Here is a 15308-nt window from a genome sequence, read left to right on the forward strand (position 1 = left end):
GTGGGTACACAACAATGTTAATGTATTTACTATCACTGAACAGTATACTTAAAAATGGTTAAGATGGTAAATTTTATGTTATGTGTATTTTACCACACATACAAGAAGAAAATAATTAAGTGGTTAGTTTAAAAGCTAATGTTTAGGAGATGGTTACTGAGAGTCAAGCATTAGAGAGAAGATGAAGGATTTTTATTATGCAAAATACTTTTTGAGTGGCATGAGGCTTTACCATATGTTCGGTTTTATAATTTTAATTTGCAAGTAGATGCTTCTAGAAAAAAAAGAGTGCTGTTTTCTGCACATCTTTACACATTTCTAGAACTGAGTTCTGAATTGAAGTAAGAAATAATTTTGCATTTAGTGTTTTTTGGTTAAAAAAATGGGCTGAATAAAACTGCGTAAAAGCCACAGCTACCCAAAATGTGAATATCAGGTAAGCAATGGACTTGTTTTGTAAGCATCTTATAGTAAAGGAACAAATGGTTGGTCAATTAATATTCTATTAATGCAAATGAAATGGCAAAAGGAAAAAAAAACCAAAACCTTCAACATTAAGAACTGATTTTGTAGTTCCATAACTGAGTTTTTTTTTTTCAAAGTGAAAATTTCTATCACTAATGTAAAATTTCCTGCTGATGGCAACAAATGCCATGAATGTAAATTTATCCAAATATAACTTAAATATGTATCTCATTTTAATGTTTAAGATAGTTTCCATTAAGTAATTTTGTTAGGAAGTATCTTAAAGTTACCTCAACTCTTGCAGTAAAACAGTTATGTCTATTCACTATATCTGAATTGGTGGGCTACTCTGAGTTCATTTTGGGAGAATCGTGAAAGAAATCCCTAAAGACCCATTTCCCATGCATTAAGATAGAAAATCCTATGGGATTACGTCCATGTTTGCTTTCTAAATTATACCAAAAGCTCAATTTTATTAAGTATAATCTGTCTAGCCATGCATAAAATAAAATACTTTGGTTTAGAGGTGAGCGTATTATTTATATTGATTTTTTATAAAAATGTTTTACATATGTGTCAATGCATTCTGCTTAATATTGGTTAACATCATAAAAGACAATGTAGTAACACGACTTTTCTAAATGCTTTTCTGAGGTCATCTAGGTCATCTAATAGCATATATTGATAGAGTTAATAATTTTGTCACTTAATTTCGTTGGTTTCAAAAGAAGGAGCTCTTTATGCATAAGACCAATTTTTACTCCTATTTATTTTAACTTCTTAAGAAAAGAGAACTTCATTGGGGATAACTTTACACATTTATACATGGCAATAATTTAAAGTTGTATCCAGAATCTGGGCCCTGAAAAAAACTAGTGTTGTCATTCTAATTGAGTTACAAAGTAGTTTGTATTCTAGAATCTATGTTTAAAAAAGAATCTTGAAGGGTTGTAGTCATATAAATGCAAAATTTCAGTTTCTTTTAGCCTAAAGCATCCTTTTAACATTTTCTAAAAGGTTGTTCAGTTCTACATTTTGATTCCATTATATGTGTAATTAAACCTCTGTGCACAAAAGCATTCTCTTATGTACTAGCAAATACACCCACAGGAATCCTCTTCTAAACTATAATTTATTTAAACATGTAATCATAGGATTTTAAAACATGCTTTCATTTTTCCAAACTATATGCCAATTTGAGCTACTTGGTGACAAAATGAGAGATTTTATTACTATTTTGATTTTTTTCCCCCTGTGACCTAACAGTGAGTTAAACATGGGCAGGAAGAAAAAAAGAAAATCTATTGTGAACCTAATTCCATGTGTAAGACTGTTTCCCCTTTTAAGAAAAATAGAAAAGAATAAAAGACTTGTAGTTATTTATGAATTCCAGCACAGTATGAATATTTGGGCCTGCAGCTTGCTCTCCTAGGGTTTGGCCTAAGTAGTGAATAGCTAGCTGGTGAGTGAGGGTGTGTGTGTGTGTGTGTGTGTGTGTGTGTGTGTGTGTGTGTGTGTGTGTGTGTGTGTGTGTGATCGTCCTGAACGTTGTGGAGTCAGGCCCCCTACTGACAGCATCAGTCAATTACAGACATTGGCGGTTCTACTGAGACTTCGTTCCATCACAATCTGGTGGTGGGGGGTGGGGACACAGGAGTGAGTTCTGAGCAGGGTCCTTTTTTTACACTTTATGATGCCTGCGTTGTATGCTTCCCACCCCGAGCACATCTGAGCCCCACCAAAAATGCTAACCCCGGAAGTAGCTTATCCAGTAATTGGTTTAAATGAGTTTGTCAGTCTTGCGTCCAGTGTGTCTTCCTAAGAAGTAACACTTCCCAGGAACTAGAATAGGAATTTGAAGAAGAGAGAGAACTCATACAAGTTGTAGGATGCAAGGGGAAAAGTCCACCTTTTCCCTCTTTTTTTTTTTTTTTTTGGTCCCTCTTTTTAATGTTCTATCTAACCCCTCCATTTCCAGTTACTAATAATAATTATAATAGCTACTGTGAAAACTGCCTCTCAGTCTTGGGTGCATTAAGACTTGGGCAAGGGCTCTATCAAGCCCGACTCTACAGGTTGCTGTTGTAGAATGACGCACCACGCTACAATGTTTGTCTTCTTCAGAGCTCACTGTAAGAACTCCAGAACACTTTCCACTCTCTGAGAGAGAATTCTCAGGTTGTCTGCAGACTCAACCCAGGCTAAAGCCAAGTGTTTTTAAGGGCCATAAAGGAGGAGGAACTTGTGCAGGGAATGTATCTACTTAGATGGGCGTATTTGTGTGTGGAGGGTGATAGTTACAACCTTAAAGTTCTCCTGGCCCCCGCTTTCCGAGGAGTATATTAAAAAATAATAACCGCCACCCCAGCGTGGCTGCGCTTGAGTTTCCGACTGCCTGAAAATAGCTGACGGGAGCCTGGCCCACCGCTGGGATCAAGGAAAGCTCCTCCTGGCAGCGCCCTGCTCCCTCGCGGAAGAGGAAGGGAACCCGGGAGGGCGCCACCGAGCTAGAGCCGCTGCTATTTTGGGCCCAGCCCGGCGGGTGCGTCAATGCCTGCGCCCCTGCGTCACCGCCACCCCCACCCCTTTCCTTCTCCCCTGCTCTCCAAACTCTCACTTTTTCCCTTTCGTTCGCATGGAATCGCTCCTGCCCACGGGGCGCTGACGCTACCGAGCTCATGCTAATAGGCTATTCTTCGCCCTCCTCCCCTCTTCCCCCTACTCACACATCCTCACTCGCCACAACAGCCCCCCCTACACACACACACACACACACACACACCCTCTCTCTCTCACACACACACTTCCTGGTTTTATTTGTACTCCGGCCCGCTGGGGCACCGCTGAGCCGCGGAGGCGGCGGCGGCAGCAGCGGCAGTCGCAACATCTGGGGGAAACTTAAGGTGGTCACGCAGGTTTTCCAGAGGCTGCGGCGCAGAAGAGCCCCCGGCTTCCCCAGGCAGCCGCAGGACACCTGATGGCTACGCCTCTCCAGCCGCTGGGGAGCGAGCAAAGGCTGGGGTGCAGATTAGAGCTGAGCAGCTCCAGAACGCGGATAGTTCCCCGGCGCTTCTGGCCCATCCAGGGAACACCAGGATTGGGGGCGGGGGGAGTCGCCAAGGGGCTCCCGCAGCCTGGAAGCGAGCCACGCCGAGGGAGGTGGGGCGGCTGGAACTCTTCGCGGCCAGAGAGGGGGACGCTTCGGAACCCTCTCTCCCCTCGTCCCAGCCTCTTCCAGCGTCCCCGGGAGAAGCCCTGAGAGGCCCGCCCTGCTCCGGCCCGAGGAAAGCGAAGGGGGCTCGCTCTCGGGAGAAGCGGCGTCTCCTTTGCTAGAAAGCGCCTCGCGCCCTCAGCCTGGTGGGTGGACTGGCTTGCAAAGTGGAGTCGGCGGTGACTGGGGCGGCCGCGGGGGTCCGGCGAGCTACCACAGTGCACCGGGTCCCTCTCCTGGAAGGGCTGGGCGCACAACTTTACGCTAGCGGAGATACCCCACCCCGCCCTCTCCCCATGTTTTGTCTTTCCCTCTTGGCTCTGAGACGAGGCTTCGAGAGCCCTTGTGCTTCAGAGGAGGGTTGATTTATTTTTCTACAACTTGTGTTAGGGTACGAGTTGGTGGGCATTGAGGAGTGTCGAAAGTATCAGTGTTGGCCAAAGGTGAGGTTAGAGCACCTTTCTGCTGAAGGCGCACCTGTTGCCCGCTACTCGGCTGTATTGTCTGCGAAAGGAAAGTGGGCGAAGCCTCACTCTGACTTTCGGGATCCCTAAAGGGCTGGGTCACTGTCTACCTGTTCCCCTCTCTTCCCCTTTCCACGCACCACGTCCTCGCTTGCACGTGGGCACTGCAAGGGAAGAAGGGAACATAGAGAACAGGCCCTACCCAGTCCCTTCCACCTTGGACTGTGTGTGTCTGTGTGAGGGAGGGGGGCGGGGAGACAGAGAGAGAGAGAGAGACAGACAGAATGCTAACGCCAAAGGAGGAGGCCTTGGACAGGAAAAGGGAGAAAAGGGATATGCATCGGGCTAGGGAAATCCCACCTTAATTGCCTGAACCCTTTGAGCTTCTCGGGTCATGGGACATCTGTCCGCGCTTCAGCTAAGCGGGGTGACAATTGTAAGTGGATGGGGTTAGGGCACTGCCAGGCACACCCCATCCCTCACCAGTCCAGGTGCTGGCTACCTGGCCCACGCCAGCGTTCCCTTCCGCCAGGGGCTTTTGTTGCACCCTCCCCCACATGTGAGCCGCCGGGCGGCAGCGGTGGCCCGGGGTTTAGGGGAAGGCGAGGTGAGATGTCGCGGTGCTGCGGGCTGCGCGGACCTGAGTGGAGAGGTCACACCTCTTTCGGAAAAAAAAAAAAGAAAGAAAGAAAGAAAAAAAAAAACCAAGCTGGCGACCAAGGTGAACCCAGAACGGTTCCCACCTTAAAATCGGCCCTGATCGTGACGTCAGGTCGGAAATATACCAAAGCGAGAGCCGGCCAGGAGTCCGGGGAGCGCGGCGGCGCGGCGATTGGGCGGCGGGCCGCTGACGCGCGCTGACGCGCGGAGACTTTAGGTGCATGTTGGCAGCGGCAGCGCGAGCCACATAAACAAAGGCACATTGGCGGCCAGGGCCAGTCCGCCCGGCGGCTCGCGCTAGGCTCCGCGGTCCTGCTCTCTTGCCCAACCGGCCGCCTTCTCCTGCTCCCTGCCGGCTCCTGGCGACTAGGTTACCTTCGCCCCTCTCGCCCACCCCTCCCAGACCCTGCTACCAGGACTCCCAGAGGGAACTACACTTCGGCGGAGTTGAATGAATGAAGAGAGACGCGGAGAACTCCTAAGTGAGTAGGTACAGCCCGTGCAGCTCGAGTTCCTTTATCCTTCTTTCTTCTTTTGCACGTCTCTTCTTTCCACATGGGTGGTACAGGTTTTCTCGAAGTGGGCGCCAGAGGGTCGGAGCGCGAGTGGGGCCGGAGGATGGGGAATAAGTGCGCGCGGCTACGGCGGTCATTTGTCCGAACTCCAGCTTTGGCACTAGGGGGGAGTTGGCTCCCAGGAGGCTTCTAGGCTCCTCATTGGTGGACGTGGATGGGAGACTTGCATAGTTTGGGGAGCTGTGGACTTGCCGGGGATATGTGCCCAAAGTTTGCTCTTAGAGTGGAATTGATTGTGACCATTGGACAAGGAGACTCCCAAGTCCTGTATATACGAGGGGCCTGGACGCTACCCACAAAGTGACAGGGAGAAAGTTCTCCAGTTTATGTGTTGCTTGGGAACTGTGTCACCGCGGCTGGCTGGTGTGCCAGTGTTTCCTGGGTATTATTGAACGAGGGGTGGTGTTGGTGTTCGTAGAGTGTCCTATTACTAAGTTGCCTGAAATTTCTGCTTTTGACACATGCCGTGCTTGTGTATGTGAATACATCAGAGAGAGAGAGACAGACAGCGGAGAAACAGAGAAGAAAGAGTACAGTTATGAAGCTGCGAAGTTACCAGGAGGTTAATATCCAGCACAGGCATATAGCTCTCAAAGGCTGTGTGTGTCATGGGTCTCCTTTCTTTTTACTTTTTCTGATTAACCTTCCTCCCCAGGAAGCAAGGTAATGGGGGGGGGGAGGAGAATAGAAGGAGTGGATGTTTGGCTTTTTTCATTAGTAATAAGATTGTCTATGCTCTAGAATGTCTTCCAAGTGGCAACATCTGAAAATTACTAGGATACAAGATTGCCTTGTTCCACCGGCAGGTAGGCAGATTGTGGAAGGCTGTATAGGCAAGGTGTTCGGCTTCCTATGTTGGGAAGCGCTTCTAACCTTGGTGCCAATACCAGATAAACAGTGTTTCCCTCCCTCTGCAATTGACCTAAGATGCTCCTGGAAAAAAATAGGGTCTCCCCTTCCCACCCCTTGGCCATTAAAGATGTTGAAAAACAAGTTTCCTGGAGAAGTGAATGGCAATTCACCTGTATCCTCAGTCCCAGTGTTCTGTCAAAAACACTTAGGAAATCCAGATGCTTCCATGCAGATTGCCTTCCGGGCTGCCCAGGCCTTGAGGGCATTCTGTAATGCATAGGGATGGAGGGAGAGATTATTTTCTCATATTATATTTATGACTTCTACTTTCTTTACCCCCTCCCGAAAGAAAAGCTAGTTTCACCACAGAAAAATTTAGGAGAAATCCAATGCTGTATTTTATTAAACTCTAGTTTCTTCTTATTTGGGTCTGAATGAAACTAAAATGGAAATGACACTACCCTCCCATCCCCACTTCCACTCCCACCTCCACCCCACCCCCACATTTTAGGGTCCAATTTATTACATCACAAGTATTAAGTAAGTACATGAAGTACCTTTTCTCCTTCAGAACCCTCTCTCTGCAAGGATTTACACAGTGCAATGGGTGGCATTTTGTGTTGTTTACAGTCATCTCTTCTACACATTCATTTTAACTGCTAAGTTTGGTAAAGGCAACACAATGAAACAATCAAGGAGGGCATAGAAGGGCTTGCCTGGTGACCCTACAGATGGCCAGCTGAATCTGTCGGGAAAGTCACCCTGAAGCTTCCTGTGTCTGTATTTCAGGGAGGAGATCCGACAGGCTGGACTCCCCATTGCTTTTCTAAAAATCTTGGAAACTTTGTCCTTCGTTGAATTACGACACTGTCCACCTTTAATTTCCTCGAAAACGCCTGTAATTCGGCTGAAGGTTAGTGCAACTTCATTTCTTTCTTTCCTTCCTCCGAGTTCCCTGAACATCAAGAAACAGGACAATACGATCTTCCTCAGCAAACTCTGTAACTTAATATTTTCCTGGCCCATCATCATCAGGAACAACATTCTCATTGTGCAATTCAACCTCATTTCTAGAATGAGCTTGCTGAACCCTAGCTTCAGAGAAAAGGCTCATATTAGCGGGACTGTTTTTGTGAGGGGGTGAAGGGGGAGGCGTTTGAAATATACGGGAATAGAGACCCTCAAAAGCTTTCTAGCTCTGGGTCTTCCTTGGACCAGCCTTTCCATGCCCTGCACTGTTTTGCCCCGCAGCATTCGCGCTCTCCGCCCTTCCTCTCGCGTCCCTACATGCTCTCTGACCGCCGCGGGCTGCCGGTGTAGCTCCAGGTGTACCCGAGCCCGGGAGAAAGTGTTCAGTTGACCAGGCTGAGTGTATATTACCCTGTTTCATTTCCAGCCATGCCTTGTGTTCAGGCGCAGTATGGGTCCTCGCCTCAAGGAGCCAGCCCCGCTTCTCAGAGCTACAGTTACCACTCTTCGGGAGAATACAGCTCCGATTTCTTAACTCCAGAGTTTGTCAAGTTTAGCATGGACCTCACCAACACTGAAATCACTGCCACCACTTCTCTCCCCAGCTTCAGTACCTTTATGGACAACTACAGCACAGGCTACGACGTCAAGCCACCTTGCTTGTACCAAATGCCCCTCTCCGGACAGCAGTCCTCCATTAAGGTAGAAGACATTCAGATGCACAACTACCAGCAACACAGCCACCTGCCCCCCCAGTCCGAGGAGATGATGCCGCACTCCGGGTCGGTTTACTACAAGCCCTCCTCGCCCCCGACGCCCACCACCCCGGGCTTCCAAGTGCAGCACAGCCCCATGTGGGACGACCCAGGCTCTCTCCACAACTTCCATCAGAACTACGTGGCCACCACGCACATGATCGAGCAGAGGAAAACGCCCGTCTCCCGCCTCTCCCTCTTCTCATTTAAGCAATCGCCTCCCGGCACCCCTGTGTCTAGCTGCCAGATGCGCTTCGACGGGCCCCTGCACGTCCCCATGAACCCGGAGCAGGCGGGCAGCCACCACGTGGTGGACGGGCAGACCTTCGCTGTGCCCAACCCCATCCGAAAGCCCGCGTCCATGGGCTTCCCAGGCCTGCAGATCGGCCACGCGTCGCAGCTGCTGGACACGCAGGTGCCCTCGCCGCCGTCGCGGGGCTCCCCCTCCAACGAGGGGCTGTGCGCCGTGTGCGGCGACAACGCGGCCTGCCAGCACTATGGCGTGCGCACCTGTGAGGGCTGCAAAGGTTTCTTTAAGGTGAGCGAGGACGGGGGCGGAGAAGACAGGTAGGGGCCCCCTAGTGCCGGGAGCCTCGGAGTGCGTGCTCCGCGGTGGTGCAGGCAGCCCAGTCCTAGTTCGTCCAACTCCCGGGGTCCGCGGAGGCTGCCCTGCAGCCGCCCATGGCCTATGGCCGAGGCCTCTGGGTGCTTGAGAAAGGGAAGTAGCTAGACCGGGAGACCTGGGGTCGCATCCCACCCCCCCCCCCACCCCGCACGCAGCTGACCCCGGCAGGCCCCAGCCCGAAGTTGCAGAAGCCTGAGTTGGAAGAGGGTCATTTGCATGTGCTAGGAGCTGTCTTCTCTGTTCAGATTGAAATTGGTTAGGACAGAGAACCGTGTCTGAGCTAACCAAGTGGAACAGAATTCCCTGTGGTCAAATTAAGTGATCTCTTTATTTCGCCATCCTGATTGAATAATCTTATCATTTTAAATAGAGAAGGTCTCCAAGGAATGTAAATAATATGAATGCCCACGGATTTGTATTTACTGAGCGTCTCCTTCTCCTTCTCTTGGCATATAAAACACAGCAAGGAGCGGCAAGGTTAGCTCAAATGTTAACGCTATCAATTTTCTCCTGTTAAATGCCCTGGGGGAGGAAAACGAAAAGAAAGAGAAAGAAAAGGAAAAGGAAAAAAAATTAAAAGGAGTTGTGTGTATGTGTTTGTTTGTGGGGAGGAGTGTAGATCCCAGCCATTCAGAAATTGTTCCTGGATTCCCTCGGTCGCTGGATTTTCAAAAGAAAAAAAAAAAAATCGGTCTATATTGTCTTCTTTTGCAGCGCACGGTACAAAAAAACGCAAAATACGTGTGTTTAGCAAATAAAAACTGCCCAGTGGACAAGCGGCGCCGGAATCGCTGTCAGTACTGCCGATTTCAGAAGTGCCTGGCTGTTGGGATGGTCAAAGAAGGTAGGTCAGGACAAGCAGCCCACTCCCCCGTCTGCGCCCGCGGGAAACTGCCGCTCCTATCCCAGTCCTATTTTCCAATTCCCAGCGCTGGGGGGTTGTGGGGGGGTGTCTCCGGGTTCCCCCTCATCCGCGTCGGGCCTCGCTGACCCCGCAGCTGCCTGCTTGCCCATCCTGCCCTGGAGAAAGCAGCCAGGCCCTTCTCGCCCATTTGGAAGAAGACATAAAACAACCCCACATTTTTTTTTTTTTTAATGCTTCTCGTCAGTGAAGGCTTTACAAGCGGTGGGACCCTGCGCAGCCCTGCTGGGCGCCCCGTGGCTGTGGCCTTCCCCCGGGAGGGGCCGAGGCGGCAGCTGGGTCCCGCTAGGGGGAGCGACGCTAACCCATTTATTCCTTTGCAGTGGTTCGCACGGACAGTTTAAAAGGCCGGAGAGGTCGTTTGCCCTCGAAACCGAAGAGCCCACAGGAGCCCTCTCCCCCCTCGCCCCCGGTGAGTCTGATCAGTGCCCTCGTCAGGGCCCATGTCGACTCCAACCCGGCTATGACCAGCCTGGACTATTCCAGGGTAAGAAGCTGGCGGGGGTAGCATGTGGACAAACCGACAGATGGGCAGGACCCCTTCCCACACCCATCACTAAGCCCCAGACTCAAGCAAGGCTGTGGCTTTGCAGCTCTAAGCAGAGCCACAGGAGACAGGCGACAGACAAACCATGTTGCTGGGAGTGTAGACACGAGGACAGACAGAGAAGAGAGGACAGGCCACAGTGATCACATCTCTGGGAGCCCTCCTTTTCACTGCCATCGTACACACATATACTCACACACTAATGCCTCTAATGCCCAAACCAGAGGATGTGCAAAATGCCCCCCACTTGGATTTTATCCCCAATCTTCCATAGAGATGCTTTAATCCTCATCCTCTGTGGCACCCTCCGGGTAGGGGATGCCTGCTTGGGGGTTGGGGAAGGGAAGGAGAAAGGTATAAGGAGTGGCAATGGGGTGGGGAATCAAGTGGTCAGATTCCTTTTTTACCCCAGCTGTGAGAAATGTGTGGGCTTTAATTGGAGGAAGTATGTCGGGCAAACCTAGAAGCCACTGCAATTTTATTAAGATTTGCAAAGGGCGTCTCTGCTCCAGACCCACTCTGGGACTGGCATGAATACTAACGTGTCAATTGTTTTGTGGAGATAAGAGTGAACGTTTCCCAGGGCTGGATGGCACTGTATTTAGTCCGTATGGAAATGGTAATTTACATATTTAAAGCAGCGACCTCATAGCACCATCCCTAATTGAATTAATTGCCCCGGAACATCTAATTTCCTTACTGGTCAGAGAGAGGTTTAATTGTTATAAAAACCTGGCTCCCCTACTAGAAGCGGGGTTAGCAATTTCACGGGTTATATATTTTAGAGAACCTCATTAAGTGCTTTTTAAAATGAAATTCCAGTTCCAGGCGAACCCTGACTATCAGATGGGTGGAGATGACACTCAGCATATCCAGCAGTTCTATGATCTCCTGACTGGCTCCATGGAGATCATCAGGGGCTGGGCTGAGAAGATCCCGGGCTTCGCTGACCTGCCCAAAGCCGACCAAGACCTGCTTTTTGAATCAGCTTTCTTAGAACTGTTCGTGCTTCGATTAGCGTACAGGTAATGGAGGAGGCAACCCAGGGAGGCTGGGAAAGGAGGAGGAGAGGAATAAAGAAGAGAAAGAAAGAGGAAAAGGGGAATCAAAGGGGGAAAGAGAAGAGGACAGAAGAGGAAAATGAAAGAGGGATAGAAGAAGGAAAAGATAGTAGACAAAAGGAAGAGAAGGGAAGGAGTGAGACCAGAAGCCTTGGATGAATGGAATGGAAGTGGGATAGGGGGCGTTCTTGATTGTTATGAAATTAAACCCTTTCAAGGTCTACTGGTCTACATTTTATTAACTCTTCCGTAATTAGGTACCTCTAAATCCCTCATTTATTGCTCTTCAAGTAATTAGTTGTTTAGCTTTTCTCTCTCTCTTTTTCTCCCCTCTCTCTCTTTGGTATTAATTGCAGGTCCAACCCAGTGGAGGGTAAACTCATCTTTTGCAATGGGGTGGTCTTGCACAGGTTGCAATGCGTTCGTGGCTTTGGGGAATGGATTGACTCCATTGTTGAATTCTCCTCCAACTTGCAGAATATGAACATCGACATTTCTGCCTTCTCCTGCATTGCTGCCCTGGCTATGGTCACAGGTCAGTACTTCAAGTGCAGGGCACGTCTCCAAAACTGCCCACCAGGATTTGTCCCGGTTTTCCCTTGCCACTGATCCTCCCTGCTTCTGCCAGCTAGCTAACTGCTTTGTGTGTTCCTCTTTTGTTTCTGATTGTGTTTTCTGCAGAGAGACACGGGCTCAAGGAACCCAAGAGAGTGGAAGAACTGCAAAACAAGATTGTAAATTGTCTCAAAGACCATGTGACTTTCAATAATGGGGGGTTGAACCGCCCCAACTATTTGTCCAAACTGTTGGGGAAGCTCCCAGAACTCCGTACTCTTTGCACACAGGGGCTCCAGCGCATTTTCTACCTGAAACTAGAAGACTTGGTACCACCGCCAGCAATAATTGACAAACTTTTCCTGGACACTTTACCTTTCTAAGACCTCCTCCCATGCACTTCAAAGGAACTGGAAAGAAACCTAAAACTATCCAGAGGGGGCAAGTCACAAGGCAGAGATATCCCCATGAGCTGCCTCAGCTCTAGCTGGCCCCCACCCCCTCCATAAAATCCCAGTCCCTTGATCCTTAAAGAAAAAAACAAAAACAAAACAAAACAACAAAAACTGTTGCTATTTCCTAACCTGCAGGCAGAACCTGAAAGGGCATTTTGGCTCCGGGGCATCCTGGATTTAGAACACGGACTACACACAGTACAGTGGTATAAACTTTTTATTATCAGTTTAAAAATCAGTTTATTGTTCAGAAGAAAGATTCCTAATGTATGATGGGAGATGTTTGGCCATGTTTGGTTGTTGCAGTTAAGACAAATGTAATACACACACACACAACACAGAGTCACTCACACATTGTAAGGGGACCCACAAGTATTGCCCTTTAAAAGACTTCAAAGTTTTCTGCTGTAAAGAAAGCTGTAATATATAGTAAAACTAAATGTTGCGTGGGTGGCATGAGTTGAAGAAGGGAAAGGCTTGTAAATTTACCCAATGCAGTTTGGCTTTTTAAATTATTTTGTGCCTATTTATGAATACATATTACAAATTCTAAAAGATAAGTGTGTTTGCAAAAAAAAGAAAAACAGAAAAAAAGAACTACACAAAAAAGGGACAAGCATGTTGATTCTAGGTTGAAAATGCTATAGGCACTTGCTATTTCAGTAATGTCTATATTATATAAATAGTATTTCAGACACTATGTAGTCTGTTAGATTTTATAAAGATTGGTAGTTATCTGAGCTTAAACATTTTCTCAATTGTAAAATAGGTGGGCACAAGTATTACACATCAGAAAATCCTGACAAAAGGGACACATAGTGTTTGTAACACCGTCCAACATTCCTTGTTTGTAAGTGTTGTATGTACCGTTGATGTTGATAAAAGAAAGTTTATATCTTGATTATTTTGTTGTCTAAAGCTAAACAAAACTTGCATGCAGCAGCTTTTGACTGTTTCCAGAGTGCTTATAATATACATAACTCCCTGGAAATTACTGAGCACTTTGAATTTTTTTTGTTTTTTTTTAATGTCTAAAATTGTCAGTTAATATATTATTTTATGTTTGAGTAAGAATTTTAATATTGCCATATTCTGTAGTATTTTTCTTTGTATATTTCCAGTATGGCACATGATATGAGTCACTGCCTTTTTTTCTATGGTGTATGACAGTTAGAGACACTGATTTTTTTTTCTGATAAATTCTTTCTTTGAGAAAGACAATTTTAATGTTTACAACAATAAACTATGTAAATGAACAGAATTTTGTCTTCTTTCTGGGTCAGGAAGAAATGATGACTAAACAGCAATATATAATAGAATTGGAGATTGATTTAGGATAGGTCACTTATTCAACATTTGAGTTTCAAACTGACAGCCTAGATCTATTCTAGCAAAAGAACCTGGGGAATTGAACTAATTATCCAGAAAATTCAGTACAATATTTTTCCTCAACCAGAATTTTTGAGTGTGGCAACCTGCATTTATCAGAATCAACTGAGGATATCTTAACTCTTTTGTTAATTTTGCTAGTAAGTGCAGCTTTCAGAAGAGAAGTTTAGGAGACCAGGTAGCTTTTGAAGTTCTGCAAGGTCTGAAGTCCTCTCAAGTTTTTGTCTTGCAGAATGTTTAGGGAGTATCTTTTTAAGACTCAGGAAGTTAATATGGATTTGAAGTGTGTTGTACATTATCTCTGATTTTTCCAATTCCTCTACTTATTACCGTTGTAAAGGGTCTTGGAAGAAGGGCCAAGCAAGGGCCTTGGGTCAGTGGTCTTAGCATACAGCAGAACTCAGGAGAGGTGTTTCTTACAACTTTTTGTTGTCCTCCTTCAGTGGATAGCGATGATGTACACTTTGCACTTTTAGCGTAATATCTCCTTCTTTAAAGTTTTTCAGATAAATTATAAAATAGCCATTTGTCAGAAGCTGAGTCTGGTACAAGTAAGCTATACCACAGCCTCCAGGATTCCACCCAGCACCAACTTTTAGCAAAGAAAGCCACTAATGCTGTAGACACCCTCTTAAGGTCTGAGCTTCCTTCTGCTCAACATCCTGGTCCTTGGGCAGTGGAGGTCCTGCCTGATTTGCTTCAGGCTCACGGTGAATTCTTATCACAAGATGGGGACCATCTTCTTCGCTGACCCTAATGAATTACAGATGGCTTCTGGGGCACTGAAATTCAGAGAGTGTTATTGTTTTTAAATCGCAAAGTTAGAAATTGCCAGTAAATTGCCACAAGAGTTCTTAGGTGGTTTTTACTTTGCTTCCCTCCCCCCCTCCCTTTTTTAAAGACAGGTTTTGTGTGTGGGAGAAAAAGAGACAAGGCAGGTTTGGTGATAATTTAAGGTTATTTTAACCAGATACGTTTCTCTGCAGGTAGCTCTGAGGGGCAAAAGTAGGTGGTCACAAAAAGGATTAACTAATAAGCGAAATATCCAATTTCCTGACTTTTTTGAAAAGATGGGGCTTGCCATTTCCTTTTATTTTCACAACTTCTGTCCAACCAAAGCCTCACACTAATAAGCAGAGAGAAAGAGAAATCTCTTTAGAAATGCTGGGAGTCTGCAGAGCCGTCAGGGCTCGTCTCCCAGGTGCCTCCAGCCCTGAGACAATTACATTCCGAGTCGGAATCCCCGAGAGTTGAACCCAGAAACGAACTCTTTTGAGGGTTCTCCCTTAAGGAAGCGGCTGCGCACCACCCGAGGCCAATGAGGTGTTAGGCAGTGTGCCTCCGGAGAATTGGGGTGAAAGGAGGGAGGGAGGACTCTCCCAAGTCCGCCTGCAGATTGCACCGGCTCCTCGTACATTCAGCTGTAATTTCTAAATTGCAAAGTGGCCAGTGCTTTTTCTGCTTCACAGTTATCGAGTCAATTTCCAACTGCCGGCTGCGCACCGGGTTGTACGAGGAAAGAACCTTGCAAGCATCTCTCCTGCATCTTCCGAGATCCGCGCAGTTGAGGACTTAGCCTGCCCTAGCCTTTCTATGAGTAAAGCCCACGAAAAGCAACAGACAACTCCGCATTGCAAAATCCAGACGTTGTATGGGACTTCCTCAGAAAGAGATTAAAACTTTATAATGAAGGCTTCAGATCACTCTCATCTTCCCACGTCCTCTTAAGTTATCGTGTATCGTTCCAGCTATGGAAAATACATAATCATTGTTCTGAGGATATGACCATACACTTCTCAGGTC

The 15308-nt window shown here is 47.2% G+C and overlaps 1 protein-coding gene across 8 annotated transcripts; it reads left to right on the forward strand.

The window, feature by feature from the left end:
- The first annotated feature begins 3062 nt into the window (after positions 1-3062).
- NR4A2 (nuclear receptor subfamily 4 group A member 2) lies at positions 3063-13368 on the forward strand. 8 transcript variants are annotated; one of them, XM_081814425.1, is made up of 9 exons: positions 3064-5282; positions 7017-7140; positions 7624-8489; positions 9291-9420; positions 9822-9985; positions 10868-11070; positions 11463-11479; positions 11584-11641; positions 11788-12034. In XM_081814425.1, exons 3-9 carry the CDS (start codon positions 7626-7628, stop codon positions 11873-11875), a joined length of 1524 nt encoding a protein of 507 aa, XP_081670551.1. In that variant the 5' UTR covers positions 3064-5282; positions 7017-7140; positions 7624-7625; the 3' UTR covers positions 11876-12034. The 8 variants fall into 8 exon arrangements, 7 of the variants coding, with proteins under 7 accessions (XP_081670551.1, XP_081670550.1, XP_006731407.1 ...); XM_081814423.1 differs by having other exon boundaries at positions 3074-3822; positions 5204-5290; positions 11463-11641; positions 11788-13368; XM_081814422.1 differs by having other exon boundaries at positions 3074-3822; positions 5204-5286; positions 11463-11641; positions 11788-13368.
- The last annotated feature ends 1940 nt before the right edge of the window (positions 13369-15308 follow it).

Source organism: Leptonychotes weddellii, chromosome 3 (assembly GCF_054177405.1).
Source record: "Leptonychotes weddellii isolate Sample4059 chromosome 3, ASM5417740v2, whole genome shotgun sequence".
Classification (NCBI taxonomy): Eukaryota; Metazoa; Chordata; class Mammalia; order Carnivora; family Phocidae; genus Leptonychotes; species Leptonychotes weddellii.